The following is a 15000-nucleotide window of genomic DNA, read 5'->3' as shown; positions in this document are numbered from 1 at the left end:
CCTAAAACTTCATTATCCAACATATTCCACTGAACATGATATAATAGCTGAAAGTTTCACATTACCTATTCAGGAAAAAATGCATGCTACAGTTCTGCATATCCCTAGACTGGAATATGCCACAGCATCACCTATGACACTTGTGTCTGAGGCAGGCTACAAAATCCACTATCCATCTACATTCACACTGGAATACAATGAAACATCAAAGATTATTGAAACATCTGTTCCAATGGAAGTCTGTGCTACAGAATCAGTTATTCCTAACCTGGAATTTGCTTTAACAGAACACTTAACATTCATTTCAAATGCTGGACACAAGATTCAGTATCCTTCTACATCATTCTTGGAACAGGGCACTGTTGAGGATTTAGTTTCAACAGTTCCAGAAGGAATAAAGGCAAAAATAACACAAATTCCTGAACTGGAATTTATCACAACACTACCTCTAACTTTTGTCACAGCACAGGGACAGAAAGTTCATTATCCACTGACACAGATCCTGGAACATGACACCACAGAGGAATTCAGAACAATTACTCCAGAAACAGTTTATGCCACAACAATGCATGTTCCTGATATGAGAGTTGCTAACACAGAACCTATAAATATTGTCTCTGAAATTGGACTTATCACAAGATATCCAAGAGTTTCTGTTATTGCTGAATTACACAAAACAACAGAAATCACCTTCCCACAGATACAAAGAACTCATGCAACTGAAGTTATACATACACAGGATGCTCCAGAATTTACATATGCGACTGTTTCACCTATTACAGTGATGCCAGTTTCCACACCATCTACACATTACCCTACTTCAGAGGAAGAAACTTTTCTTCCTGATACTCCTTTAACCAGGCCCTCTGTCCCATTCCACACAGGCATGACATCAAGCCCATCCTCTACAGTTACCACATCTGAAGTGAAGACTGAAGATGTACAAGTACAGCAAGACATACAACAAACCAAACATGTACCTGAAACACAACACATTAAGTGGGGGGAAGATTTGCAAGAGAGTGAATCAGAGACATCAACCATTACTTTTACACCTGATAAACGGGATGATACAACAGTTAAAGAGTTAAAGAGTGTAATGAGCATTGAGTCTGTAGATGTTGACAGAACACCGGTGGATGCTTCTGATATCCAAGAGGCAACAGTACAGGACATATCTTTGAGGACTATTAAAAAACAGTCTAAGAAAACAAGTGATGAAGAAGGATTGACTCATGAAGTCATGGTTGGTATTGGTGTAGAAGGTGGAACAGTCAGAGAGGAAACCCAGGTAAATACCCTTGGCAAGCAAATCAAACCAAAAGAAGAATTTGAGTCCTCAGTTGATCTTCATATTGTGCCTACACCTAAAGTTGCCTCTGGGAAAGAGTGGCAAGAGAAAACAACTATCTGTACAGAGGAAATAAGTGAGCAAGAAGATATTCAGAAACAAGAAGATATTCAGAAGCCAAAACTGGGTAAAGTAATGGGTGAAACTACCAAAGACTTTACTGAAGAGTTTCTGCCAGATTTTGCTCAAACTTCAACAGAGTATGAGCCTATATTGGGCTTTGCACAGGCTAGTTTCCCAACTGTTCTTTCAGATGTCCCTGCTATAAGAATAAGAAGGACCGACCAACATATTACAGTATCAGAAAGCAGGGAGGATACAGAACAGTCAGATCTGCCACAGTTGGAAATTACTGAAATTGAAGAAGAAGTTGAAAGTCCTGCCACAGAATGCAAAGTTACTTTCCCAAGCACCCACCGTGGTTCTTTAATTGACATCTCAGCTCCTGCTGATGTGGATATAGTCCCACTTGCAGTAACTGAAACAGAAGAGACTCACACCAAAACACAGGAAAAAGACCTACAAGAGATGTTCTCAGAATGCATTCTTGAGCCAATCCCACAAACATTGACATGTAAGGCTGTGGAATCAAAAGTTGAATATAACAGGGCTTCAGTATCAGAGACACTTACATTTATAGGTCCATCTCCTACAAGGTCTGCAAAGTCACAAACAATTCTAGTAGAAGAGGATGATGAACATACTTATACACAAACACCTACAGCTCCTGAGAAAAATCAGCAAAAATCTGAAACCGTGGAGATCACTGACATAACTACCACTGAAACAATGACCCAACCAATTCACAAACACGTTACTGTACATGAACTTAATACTCAACAAGAACAAGAGTTCACTAATATTATACCTACTTTTGCACCTTCCATAGAATCTACAGAAAAAGAGCAAAGGATAACAATAAAAGAGGAAACTACAGGGACAGATGAAATATTGCTTGAACAAACATCGATGTTTGAAAGCCAGAAACCTAAGCCCGAACAGGCAAAAACACTTATTATGGAAGATGTTAAAGATTCAGTGACAGTGACTGAAAATCTGAGTGAAGAACAGCCAGCCCCATGGCATCGTGGAGAAAAAATTCACTTGAAGAAGCAGATCAGTATTACACCAGATGTTGTGGCTTCTGAATCTATACAGATCACTGATACAAAAACTGAAGATACATACATTACCTTACAGACAGAAAAAGGAGAAGAAGTTACTGCTACAGTCACTGAAGAGCTTAAGGATTCAGTTACTGTTACAGAAAAGATCCCTGAAGAACAGCCTATGCCATGGAAAAGAGGGGAGAAGATACCATTCAGGACTGAAAATATCAAACCAGAACTGGTTTCTTTAGAATCACTTCAGGTTACTGATACTAAAGCTGAAGATACGTATGTTGCCCTGAAAACTGAAAAAGGAGAACAAGTAAAGGCAACAGTCACAAAAGAACTTAAAGATTCCTTGACTGTGATGGAAAATATCCCTCAAGAACAGCCAATGGCATGGCAAAGGGGTGAGAAAATTCCATTTAAGACTGAGAGCATAAAGCCTGAGTTAGTGTCGTCTGAGTCTCTTCAAGTTACTGATACTAAAGTTGAAGATACTTATGTACACCTACAACCAGAAAAAGCTACAAAAGCAAAGGCCACAGTTACTGAAGATTTAAAGGACTCTTTAACTGTGACAGAAAAAATCCCAGAAGAACAGCCACTGGCATGGCAAAAGGGTGAGAAAATTCCCTTTAAGACTGAAAGCATAAAACCTGAGTTAGTTTCTTCAGAATCTCTTCAGGTTACTGATACTAAAGTTGAAGATAGTTATGTAAACCTACAGCCAGAGAAAGGTGAGCCAGTAAAAGCCACAATATCAGAAGATTTGAGGGATTCACTAACTGTGACAGAAAAGATTGCAGAAGAACAACCAATGTCTTGGAGTAGGGGTGAGAAAGTTCCCTTTAAAACTGAGAGCATAAAACCTGAGTTGGTTTCCTCAGAATCTCTCCAGGTTACTGATACTAAAGTTGAAGATACCTACATGCATCTTCAGCCTGTAAAGAGTGAGCAAGTGAAAGCTACAATAATGGAGGATCTAAAGGACTCACTTACTATAACAGAAAAAATCCCAGAAGAACAACCAACTCCATGGAGAAGAGGGGAAAAGATGCCGCTAAGAACTGAGAGCATCAGGCCTGAATTAGTTTCATCAGAATCATTGCAAGTAACTGATACTAAAACTATAGATTCATGTGAAACTTTCCAGAGTGAAAAGGGGGAGGAAGCAAGAGCCACTGTAACTAAGGACCTAAAAGATTCTTTGACAGTTACAGAAAGGCTTCCTGAAGAACAACCTTCACCCCTGAAAAGGCCTCCAAGAGTAACAGCTGATTTAGCTCAGCATAAGTTGATGGTAATGGAACATGATTCACTTTCTATTACTGAAATATATGCTAAGGAAGGTGGCACTCAGTTTGAAACTGAAAAGGCAAATATAGAGACAGCTGTAGGTATGCTGGAGCCACTTGAAGCACTTACTACAACAGATCACAGAAGTGAGGAAACTATTTCTCAGCTCTCAGACTTAATGAAACAGACACAAAAGGCAACAGTCATGGAACAAGATACTAAACAAACAATTCAGGTAACAGAACAAATTCCTCATGAAAGTATTGCAGATCTGAAGAAGGAAAAACAGATATTTGAGAGCCTCAAGTGTGGCCTCACTGGACAGAATGCTCCACAAGTTGAAGAGATTATAGTGCATGATGCAGAAGAGAAGTATGAATCTAAAGCGCCTAAGAGAGCAACAACAACACAGACAACAGTTACTAAACAGTCAGAAGCTGTTATTATTGCTGAACCAAAACTGGAGGAGGACACTGTTCAGTGGGAAAAGCATGCAGAAAAACTAGAACAGGCAAAGCCCAACATATTAGAACAAAAGTATATTCAAATCTCTGAAATATTTAAGGCTGACAAGGAGGATGTTCTTCCTGAACAAGCACCATTACAACAGCAAGGCAGAATGACAGAAATGCAGCCTTTGGAAGCTCTTACCATACAAGGTCATGATGTTCAGGAAGATGCTGCATCATGGAAGTCTCGTATAGACAAGGAGCAAACCGCACGGGCATCCATCCTGGAAAAAATGTCTGTTAATGTCATGGAAACACAGCAACATGATTCATTTAAAGAATATAAGCCAGAAAAGCCAATTGAAGTGCAAGCTACACAAATGGAAGGTAGACAAGAAGCTATAGCTGTTTCAGAAACAAAAGCAGAATCTCCTATAAGAGAACTTCCAAAGGAAAGCAAAATAGAACATCATGCATCTCTTATTCATTCCAAGAAATCATCTCTTGTTGTTTCTGCATCAGATGTCCAAGAGAGTGAAGCTCCCCTGAAGATTCGGAAGCCAGTAGAAGCACAGGCAGATAAATTGGATATAAACACTTTCCATTCTGTCATTGTTGCTGATACTGAAGTTCAATCTCCTGTGGACACTCTAAGTAAACCTATATTGCCTACAGGAAAAGCAAAAACAAGCTTTATTCCTCAAAAGGCACTTGAAATACTTGAATCTCAAGCTCACCAGAAAGAAAAGGATTTCCAGCCTAGCAAGCCTGAAGACTTGGTTATTCAAGGTAAAGTTGAATGCAGTGAACACTTCCTTGAAGTACAAGAAACAAAAGCTCAGTCCCCATTAAGGGAATTAAAAGAAGCCAAACCTTTCACAGATATGGCAAGTACATCTGTTGTCCCTCAAAAGTCTGTGAAAGTTTCAGAAGTGTCTGTGAGTTTTAAAGAAGAGGAATTCAAAGAGATCCCAAGATACTCTCATACAGCAACAGAAGAGCAAGTACCTGGTCATATTCCACTGGAAATAACTCAAAGCACCATTCAAGATACTATTAAAGATTTTACAACCAGTATTCCAAAAGGAGAATCAGCATCAGTAGATCTAAAGAGCTTCCATGCAGCATCTGTCTTGGAGATCCATGCAGCCCAGGCTGAAGAAAAATATAATCCTTCTCAGCATCCAACAACTACTGCAAAAACACATTTGGTGGAAGGTATGCAGCCTATTATTACAGAAGAAGTTTGTGCATCATCTTCAGTTATAGACTTTGATGTTCCTGACAAACCAAAATCTAAAGAAGCAACAAAGAGTTTTGAAGAACAAAAGGCAATAACTATTACTGAGACTGACATGCATGAAAAAGAAGAGTCACTTATGGAAAAGAAGCCTGTTGAATTACATTTAAAATCTAAAATAAATGGAGGGCTTGAGCCTCTCTTGATCACTGAAGTGGAAAGTGAGGAAACTATTGGCAAAGTAGTTCCAAAAACAGTGCCTGAAAAGGAAAATGCAACAATTGAACTTACTCATGCAGCTAAGGTGGCTCTTTCATCTGGTGTATTAATAAATGAGTGTGAAGGATGGCATGAAGATGAAAAACCAGAAACACAGAAGGCAGAAGGGATCATGAGCACAGGGGAAGCTATAACTGTACTTGAAACACTTCCACAGTCTCTGGCTGAGGAACTTCCTGTTGCTCCCAAGCCAAAAGCTGAAGAAGGAATGGGATCTTTAATTCCATCAAAAACTGTGTCAGTCTCAGAGGTTATTTTGCATGAAAAAGAAGGAGTTCATGAAGCAGACAAGTTCCCTACAATTTCTTTACCCAGTCAGACACAAGCACCAAATATCCCATTAGTTGTACAAGAGACTCATACAGATTCAAGTTTGTCTGAACTGGCTCAGCAGAAAATGTTGCCATCACAGTCAGCTTCAGTATCTCTTACTGCTCATGTCATTGCTTCTTCTACAGCTGTAGGCATTAGTGAGAAAGAAGGTGTATATAAAAAAGAGAAACCAATAGAAGATCTTGCAAATGTTGAATATGAAAGCGAAAAAGTCCCCATTCAAGTAATTGAAACAAGAGCAGAATCACCAGTGAAAGATTTTAAGGATATTAAGCCAGAGAATGCACAGGCAAGGCCAGATATCATACCTCAGAAAGCTATTGCTGTATCTGAAATGGAATCTAAAGAAAAAGAAGGAACTCTTGAAATTAAAAAGCCATCAACAATTTCACTGAAGTCTGATATCACGCAACCTTTGCATTCACTGACTGTATCTGAAATCAGTGCAGAAAGTAATATTCATATGTTAGATATAGATAAGATTAATGAAGAGCAGGCTAAGACAAGTCATATTCCACACCATGCTACTGCTGTTAGTGAACCATTTGTGCATCAGAAAGAACAGGATTATACCCAGCCAAAACCACTTTCTGCTGCACCAAAGGAATCATGTGCTCCTGGTCATGAATCTGTTCAAATAACAGAAACAAGAGCAGAGTCCCCCATTACAGACAGAGATGAAAAAGAAACTATAAAAAGCAAGGCTAAAACTCAAGTCATCCCACAAGATACAGTACAGGTGCATGAAGTAAGGGTTCATGAATCGGAAGGAGACTTTAAATTAAGTAAGCCAGAGGAAACAACTGGTATAGTAAATCGCACCCCAGGCCATATAGTTGCAATTTCTACAAATGTTGAATTATCGGAAAGCATCCAGAAAATGGAAGATGCAGGGAAATTGGAAGGTAAAACTGCAAAAATTACCATAAATCCACAGCAAGCTGCAGAAGTTATGCAACATGATGTGAGTGAGGCTGGAAAATTGTTAAAAGAAGTGAAACCAGAAGAAAAGAAAGCAATGCCAAATATAGAAGAAATGCAATCTGTGTCAGTTTTGGAAATAAGTGCAGAAACCAAGGAACAAAATTATGACATTAAAGAATTACCATCAGTGCATAATGTTGAAGCCAAACCAGTTATTACTCCCCTTCACCTTGCTCATGTCAACCATCCCGAGGTAGCAGAGCAGGAGGGGATTGTCCCTACATTTGACACCACTGGCACTAGCCATGCAAAACTTGAATTTACACCACACACTTCAAAATTAGTGATTCAGCAACAACCTAATATACTTACAGGCATATTAAAATCAGAACAACCTATTCATGCCTCAGGCAAGGTGGTAATGGAGCCAGCTGCCCATGTCTCAGGTTCGGAAGAAGTTGTTATTGAAACGATTGAGGAAACAGCATCTAAAGCCACACCACAAGCTATGCAGGCTCGTCGTCTTCTAGATACACAACAGACTATTTCTGTTATGCAAGTCTCTGCTTTTAATCAAGCAGAGGCAATGGGTAAAGTTGCTATGCCAATGGCAGCAACAGCAAAGACTGTCCAAACAACTCAACAAAGCATTAATGTTCATGAAGCTGATTTAAGAGAATCATCATCTAGTGTCACTCCTGAAAAAACTACAGAACAAAAAGCGACTGCTGTGTTTGATCAAAGAGAACATGTTACAGTTTCCGAAGTAAAGTCAGATGAACTTCCAGCCGAAATGAAGCATGTGAGGCTTGAAGGTAAAGCTTTACCTGTAGTGAAGCCTCATGAAACTGTCACTGTCTCATCTGTTACCGTAGCAGAAAATTATGAAGAGTCAAAGCATCCAACACCACGAATGGAACAGGCTCAGCCTATTGCAATGCCCCAGGATTATGTCTCAGTTGAGGAAACTAAAGTTCATGAAAGTTCAGGAGAAATAAAAATCAAGCAGCCAATAGAAGAAAGAGCTACAACTTCTGTATCAAAGCGTGAATCTGTCATGATTTCTGAAGTAAAGACAGAGGAAAAACCAGTTTCCATAAGAGAAAGAAGACCTTCCCAGGAAAGAGCTAAGCCAGCTGTTGTGAGACAAGAGCATATAATTGTATCAGAGACATCAACAGTTGAAGCACCTGGATTTGTAAAACATCGCAGACCTTCTGAAGACAGAGCTAAAACAATTCTTTCCCAAAAACAGTCAGTTATTGTCTCAGAAGTTCAGTCAGAAGAAGCTCCTAAATCTACAAAGCAAAGAACTCCATCACAAGAAAGGGCAAGACAAGTAATGTCAGAAAAGGAATCTTTTGTTGTTCAAGAGGTTAAAGTACATGAACTTCCAAAAGATCTTCCAAAGGCCAAACCAAAGGAGGATAAGGCTAAGAGGGTTATTCCTCAACAGGAATCCATCTCAGTTCAAGAGACTCAAGTCGAGGTACACACTGGCGACATTTCACATGTAAAGCCAAAAGAAGAAAAAGCTAAGAAGATATTTGAAAAGCGTTCATCAGTGGCTGTATCCGAAGTCTCCAGTCATGAAATGGCTGTAAAGATGCCTGATTATAAGCCTCAGAAGACTGAGTCTGCAAAAACAAAAATGGACCATATGGAAGTTGTAAGTATTTCTGAAGTAACTCCTGATGAAGCTCCTCACATTGTACCTGAAGAGAAAAGAAAAACAGAAACGGCTACTATGATTCTACCTGAAATGAAGGAGACAATACAGATCACAGAGGTCTCTACTGAGGAAACACCACACAGTGTAGTTCATGCTAAGACGAATGAACAGTATGCACAAGTAGTCCTTAAACCAACAGAATCAATAAGTGTCTCTCATACACAAGTACATGAATCTACTGATGAAGTGCGGAAGTTAAAGCATGTGGAAGAAAGAGCTCAGACCATCCTTCCTCAACAAGATTCAATTACAGTTCAAGAGATAAATGTAAAGGAAGAACCAGAAGAAGTAAGGGAACACAGACCTAAAACTGAAACAGCAAAATCTATACTTTCACCGCGACAATCAATTGCAGTGGAAGAGATAAATGTGAAGGAAAGTCCTGGGTCAGTATCTGAAGTTAAGCCAAAAACTCAACAAGCTACATCAGTTCTCTCTGAGCACGAGTCCATCACTATCCAGGAAGTTAGTATTAAAGAATCTCCTGGTAATATAAAGGATATAAAGCCAAAAACAGGAACAGCAGAGACTATCTTTACAACTCAAGATTCTATTGCTGTTCAAGAAGTTTCAGTGAAGGAGGCACCTGGTTCTGTTAAAGATGTAAAACCCAAGGCAGAACTGGCTACAGCCATCATTTCCCCTCATGAATCATTGACAGTTCAAGAAGTATCTGTTAAAGAAGCACCAGGTGACATGAAAGAAGCAAAACCAAAGCATGAACAAGCCTCTTCAGTTATAACTCCTCTGGAATCCATCAACGTTCATGAGGTTTCTGTGAAGGATGCTACAGGATCTTTGAAAGATTTACTAATAAGTACAGAGCAAGCTTTAGCCAAGATATCTCCTCATGAATCAATAACAATTGAGGAGGTTTCTGTTAGGGAAGCTCCTGGCTCAGTGAAAGATGCAAAACCTCGGACAGAAATGGCAACATCAATAATTTCTCCTCATGAGTCTATCACTGTAGAAGAGGTATCTGTGAGGGATGCTCCAGGAGATTTCAAGGATAAAAAGCCAAAGCATGAGCAGGCTTTATCTGTGCTCTCTCAGCAAGAGTCCATCAGTGTGCATGAAGTATCTGTAAAAGATGCTCCAGGAAAATTGAAGGATTTGAAACTAAGCCCAGAACAAGCCTCGTCTATTATTTCTCCTCATGAGTCCATTACAGTAGAAGAGGTTTCTGTGAAGGAAGCTCCTGGTTCTATGAGTGATGCAAAGCCTAAGACAGAAATGGCAACTTCAATTATCTCTCCTCATGAGTCGATCACTGTACAAGAGGTATCTGTGAGGGATGCTCCAGGAGATTTCAAGGACAAAAAGCCAAAGCATGAGCAGGCTTTATCAGTACTCTCTCAGCAAGAGTCCATTAGTGTACATGAGGTATCTGTAAAAGATGCTCCAGGAACATTGAAGGATTTGAAGCTAAGCCCAGAACAAGCCTCATCTATTATTTCTCCTCATGAGTCCATCACAGTAGAAGAGGTTTCTGTGAAAGAAGCTCCTGGTTCTATGAGTGATGCAAAGCCTAAGACAGAAATGGCAACTTCAATTATCTCTCCTCACGAGTCAATCACTGTACAAGAGGTATCTGTGAGGGATGCTCCAGGAGAGGTCAAGGACAAAAAGCCAAAGCATGAGCAGGCTTTATCTGTGCTCTCTCAGCAAGAGTCCATTAGTGTGCATGAGGTATCTGTAAAAGATGCCCCTGGGTCTTTGAAAGATTTGAAACTAAGCCCAGAACAAGCTTCTTCTGTTATTTCTCCTCATGAATCAATTACAGTAGAAGAAGTTTCTGTGAAAGAAGCACCTGGCTCAATTAAGGATATAAAACCAAAGACTGAAATGGCTACCTCCATCATATCTCCTCATGAATCTATAACAGTAGAGGAGGTAACTGTAAAGGATGCCCCAGGAGAAATGAAAGACAAGAGATTAAAGCATGAGCAAGCAACTTCAGTTCTTTCTCCACAAGAGTCAATTAGTGTCCATGAAGTATCAGTAAAAGATGCACCAGGATCCATGAAAGATTTCAAACTGAAAACAGAACAAGCTTCATCAGTAATATCTCCACATGAATCTGTCACAGTGGAAGAAGTATCTGTAAAAGGGGCATCAGCAGATTTCAGTGATAAGAAACCACAGTCTGAGACTGCAACATCAATATTTTCTCCACAGGAGTCTATTGCTGTCCATGAGGTGTCAGTGAAGGATGCCCCAGGTTCTTTGAAAGATCTAAAATTCAAAACTGAACAGGCATCTTCAGTCATATCTCCACATGAGAGTGTCACAGTGCAAGAGGTGTCTGTAAAGGAAACATTTACTGATATTACAGACAAAAAACCAAAAACTGAAACAGCAACATCACTATTGTCAACAAAGGAATCAATTGCCGTTCATGAAGTTTCAGTAAGGGATGCACCAGGTTCAATGAAAGATTTAAAACTTAAGACTGAACAAGCAACATCCAGCATATCTCCTCATGAGTCCCTTACTGTAGAGGAAGTGTCTGTAAAAGAGGCATCAGCAGACCTCAATGAACGAAAGCCAAAAACAGAAAAAGCCACATCAATTCTTTCTCCTCAGGAATCCATATCTGTTCAAGAAGTATCTGTTAGAGATGCTACAGGATCTATGGCAGATATTAAACCAAAGACTGAACAAGCAACATCTAGTATTTCTCCCCATGAATCAATCACGGTAGAAGAAGTATCAGTGAAGGAAGCTCCAGGAGATGTAAGTGATAAAAAGCCAAAGACGGAGAAAGCTACTTCAATATTCTCACCACAAGAATCCATTGCTGTTCATGAAGTGTCTGTTAAGGATACTACAGGCTCAATGAAAGACTTAAAACTGAAAAAAGAACAAGCTTCATCAGTAATTTCTCCTCATGAATCACTTACCATAGAAGAAGTATCAGTGAAGGAAACATCTGAAGAGCTTAGTGATGAAAAACCAAAAACAGGACTGGCAACCTCAATCTTTTCTCCTCAAGAATCCATTGCTGTTCATGAAGTATCTGTGAAGGATGCTCCAGGATCCCTTAAAGATTTAAAATTCAAGACAGAACAAGCTTCATCTGTCCTTTCTCCTCATGAGTCTCTTACAATTGAAGAAGTATCTGTGAAGGAAGCATCAGGAGATCTGAGTGATAAAAAACCAAAGACAGAAGTAGCAACATCTATATTCTCTCCTCAGGAATCTATTTCTGTCCATGAAGTATCTGTGAAAGATGCTCCAGGTTCTATGAAAGATCTGAAACTGCAAACAGAGAAAGCATCTTCTGTCATAGCCCCTCATGAGTCTGTTACAGTTGAAGAGGTATCTGTCAAAGAAACATCTGGAGACATTAGTGAGACAAAACCAAAAACAGAAACAGCAACTTCAGTTTTCTCAACTCAAGAATCTATTGCCATTCACGAGGTGTCTGTGAAAGATGCCCCAGGATCAATGAAAGATTTGAAATTCAAAACTGAACAAGCATCATCTACAATTTCTCCTCATGAATCTGTTACAGTTGAAGAAGTGTCTGTTAAAGAAACATCTGGAGATATTGAAGAGAGGAAACCTAAAACAGAAAAAGCTACTTCTATTCTTTCTCAACAGGAATCCATTAGTATACATGAAATTTCTGTAAAAGACGCTCCAGGTTCCATGAAGGACTTGAAGCCAATTACAGAGAAAGCATCAGCTACTATTGCACCACACGAATCGGTAACAATTGAAGAGGTTTCAGTCAAGGAAGCATCACAAGACCTGGAAAGCCTAAAGCCAAAACCAGAACTTGCAAAATCTGTTTTGTCACCAAAAGAATCGATAGCAGTTCAGGAAATCTCAGTAAAGGAGGCACCAGGTGACATAGAGACTTTGAAGCCCAAATCAGAAAAAGCGCGAGTTACTGTAACAAAGAAAGATTCCCTTCAGGTTCTAGAAGTTGCGTCTGAGCTTGCTCCAGACACTATACCAGAGAGTCACATGATTGGAGACAAGGCAAAGGTTACTGTCACAGAGGATCTCCAACGGGCAGATCAGGAAGATGTTATTGTGTTACGAGGTCCAAAGAAAGAAAAGAAGGTCATTGAAGTAGTGGAGGAATCAGATGAAGAAGTTCCAGTTATAAAGAAAGAAAAGAAGGGAGAACCAATTGAGGAAAAAATAAGTGAACCAGAAGAGATTGAAGAAGTTACTGAAGAAGTACAAGTAAAAATCAAACCAAAGAAAGAGCCTAAAGTAGAGGAAGAACAAATTGCTGAGGAAGTAACAATAAAGAAAGATAAGAAAAAGGAAGAGATCATTGAGGAAGTCTCAGAAGATGTAACGGTTAAAAAGAAACCAGAAAAGAAGCCTGAAGAAAAAGTTGTTGAAGAGGTTACAGAAGAGGTGCAAGTAAAGATGAAATCAAAGAAAAAGCCTGAAGTCAAGACTGAAGACATTGCTGAGGAAGTGACAGTCAAGAAACCTGAAGAAAAGAAGCCTGAAGAGAAACCTGAAGAGAAGATTGTTGAAGAGATCTCAGAAGAGGTGCAGATTAAGATGAAGCCAAAGAAGAAGCCTGAAGTCAAGACCGAGGAGATTGCTGAAGAATTGACTCTGAAGAAGCCTGAGAAACCTGAAGAAAAGGTTGAAGAAGTCACTGAAGAGGTGGAGATTAAGATGAAGCCAAAGAAGAAGCCTGAAGTCAAGACTGAGGAGGTTGCTGAAGAAGTGACTCTGAAGAAGCCTGAGAAACCTGAAGAAAAGGTTGAAGAAGTCACTGAAGAGGTGCAGATTAAGATGAAGCCAAAGAAGAAGCCCGAAGTCAAGACTGAGGAGGTTGCTGAAGAAGTGACTCTGAAGAAGCCTGAGAAACCTGAAGAAAAGGTTGTTGAAGAAGTCACTGAAGAGGTGCAGATTAAGATGAAGCCAAAGAAGAAGCCTGAAGTCAAGACTGAGGAGGTTACTGAAGAAGTGACTCTGAAGAAGCCTGAGAAACCTGAAGAAAAGGTTGTTGAAGAAGTCACTGAAGAGGTGGAGATTAAGATGAAGCCAAAGAAGAAGCCTGAAGTCAAGACTGAGGAGGTTACTGAAGAAGTGACTCTGAAGAAGCCTGAGAAACCTGAAGAAAAGGTTGTTGAAGAAGTCACTGAAGAGGTGGAGATTAAGATGAAGCCAAAGAAGAAGCCCGAAGTCAAGACTGAGGAGGTTACTGAAGAAGTGACTCTGAAGAAGCCTGAGAAACCTGAAGAAAAGGTTGTTGAAGAAGTCACTGAAGAGGTGGAGATTAAGATGAAGCCAAAGAAGAAGCCCGAAGTCAAGACTGAGGAGGTTACTGAAGAAGTGACACTGAAAAAGCCTGAGAAACCTGAAGAAAAGGTTGTTGAAGAAGTCACTGAAGAGGTGGAGATTAAGATGAAGCCAAAGAAGAAGCCCGAAGTCAAGACTGAGGAGGTTACTGAAGAAGTGACTCTGAAGAAGCCTGAGAAACCTGAAGAAAAGGTTGTTGAAGAAGTCACTGAAGAGGTGGAGATTAAGATGAAGCCAAAGAAGAAGCCCGAAGTCAAGACTGAGGAGGTTACTGAAGAAGTGACTCTGAAGAAGCCTGAGAAACCTGAAGAAAAGGTTGTTGAAGAAGTCACTGAAGAGGTGGAGATTAAGATGAAGCCAAAGAAGAAGCCCGAAGTCAAGACTGAGGAGGTTACTGAAGAAGTGACACTGAAGAAGCCTGAGAAACCTGAAGAAAAGGTGTTGAAGAAGTCACTGAAGAGGTGGCAGATTAAGATGAAGCCAAAGAAGAAGCCCGAAGTCAAGACTGAGGAGATTTCTGAAGAAGTGACTCTGAAGAAGCCTGAGAAACCTGAAGAAAAGGTTGTTGAAGAAGTCACTGAAGAGGTGGAGATTAAGATGAAGCCAAAGAAGAAGCCCGAAGTCAAGACTGAGGAGGTTACTGAAGAAGTGACTCTGAAGAAGCCTGAGAAACCTGAAGAAAAGGTCGTTGAAGAAGTCACTGAAGAGGTGGAGATTAAGATGAAGCCAAAGAAGAAGCCCGAAGTCAAGACTGAGGAGGTTACTGAAGAAGTGACTCTGAAGAAGCCTGAGAAACCTGAAGAAAAGGTCGTTGAAGAAGTCACTGAAGAGGTGGCAGATTAAGATGAAGCCAAAGAAGAAGCCTGAATTTAAGACCGAGGAGATTACTGAAGAAGTGACTCTGAAGAAGCCTGAGGAGAACCTGAAGAAAAGGTCGTTGAAGAAGTCACTGAAGAGGTGCAGATTAAGATGAAGCCAAAGAAGAAGCCTGTGACCAAAGA

The 15000-nt window shown here is 40.0% G+C and overlaps 2 protein-coding genes across 2 annotated transcripts in view; both read left to right on the top strand.

Annotated features, from left to right (window-relative positions):
• LOC125033190 (titin-like) overlaps positions 1-14978 on the top strand; it is a 25268-nt gene extending 10290 nt beyond the window's left edge. The window contains exon 2 of the mRNA XM_047624562.1: positions 885-14978. Coding sequence (XP_047480518.1) covers positions 885-14842 — 13958 coding nt within the window. The 3' untranslated portion in view covers positions 14843-14978. The remainder of the gene's footprint in view (positions 1-884) is intronic.
• Positions 1-15000, top strand: part of LOC125033189 (titin-like) — a 249636-nt gene that overhangs the window by 214734 nt on the left and 19902 nt on the right.

Source organism: Penaeus chinensis, chromosome 16 (assembly GCF_019202785.1).
Source record: "Penaeus chinensis breed Huanghai No. 1 chromosome 16, ASM1920278v2, whole genome shotgun sequence".
In the NCBI taxonomy this organism is placed as follows: Eukaryota; Metazoa; Arthropoda; class Malacostraca; order Decapoda; family Penaeidae; genus Penaeus; species Penaeus chinensis.
Note: the sequence above shows the minus strand (reverse complement) of the source record. Positions and strands in the feature narration are given on the sequence as shown.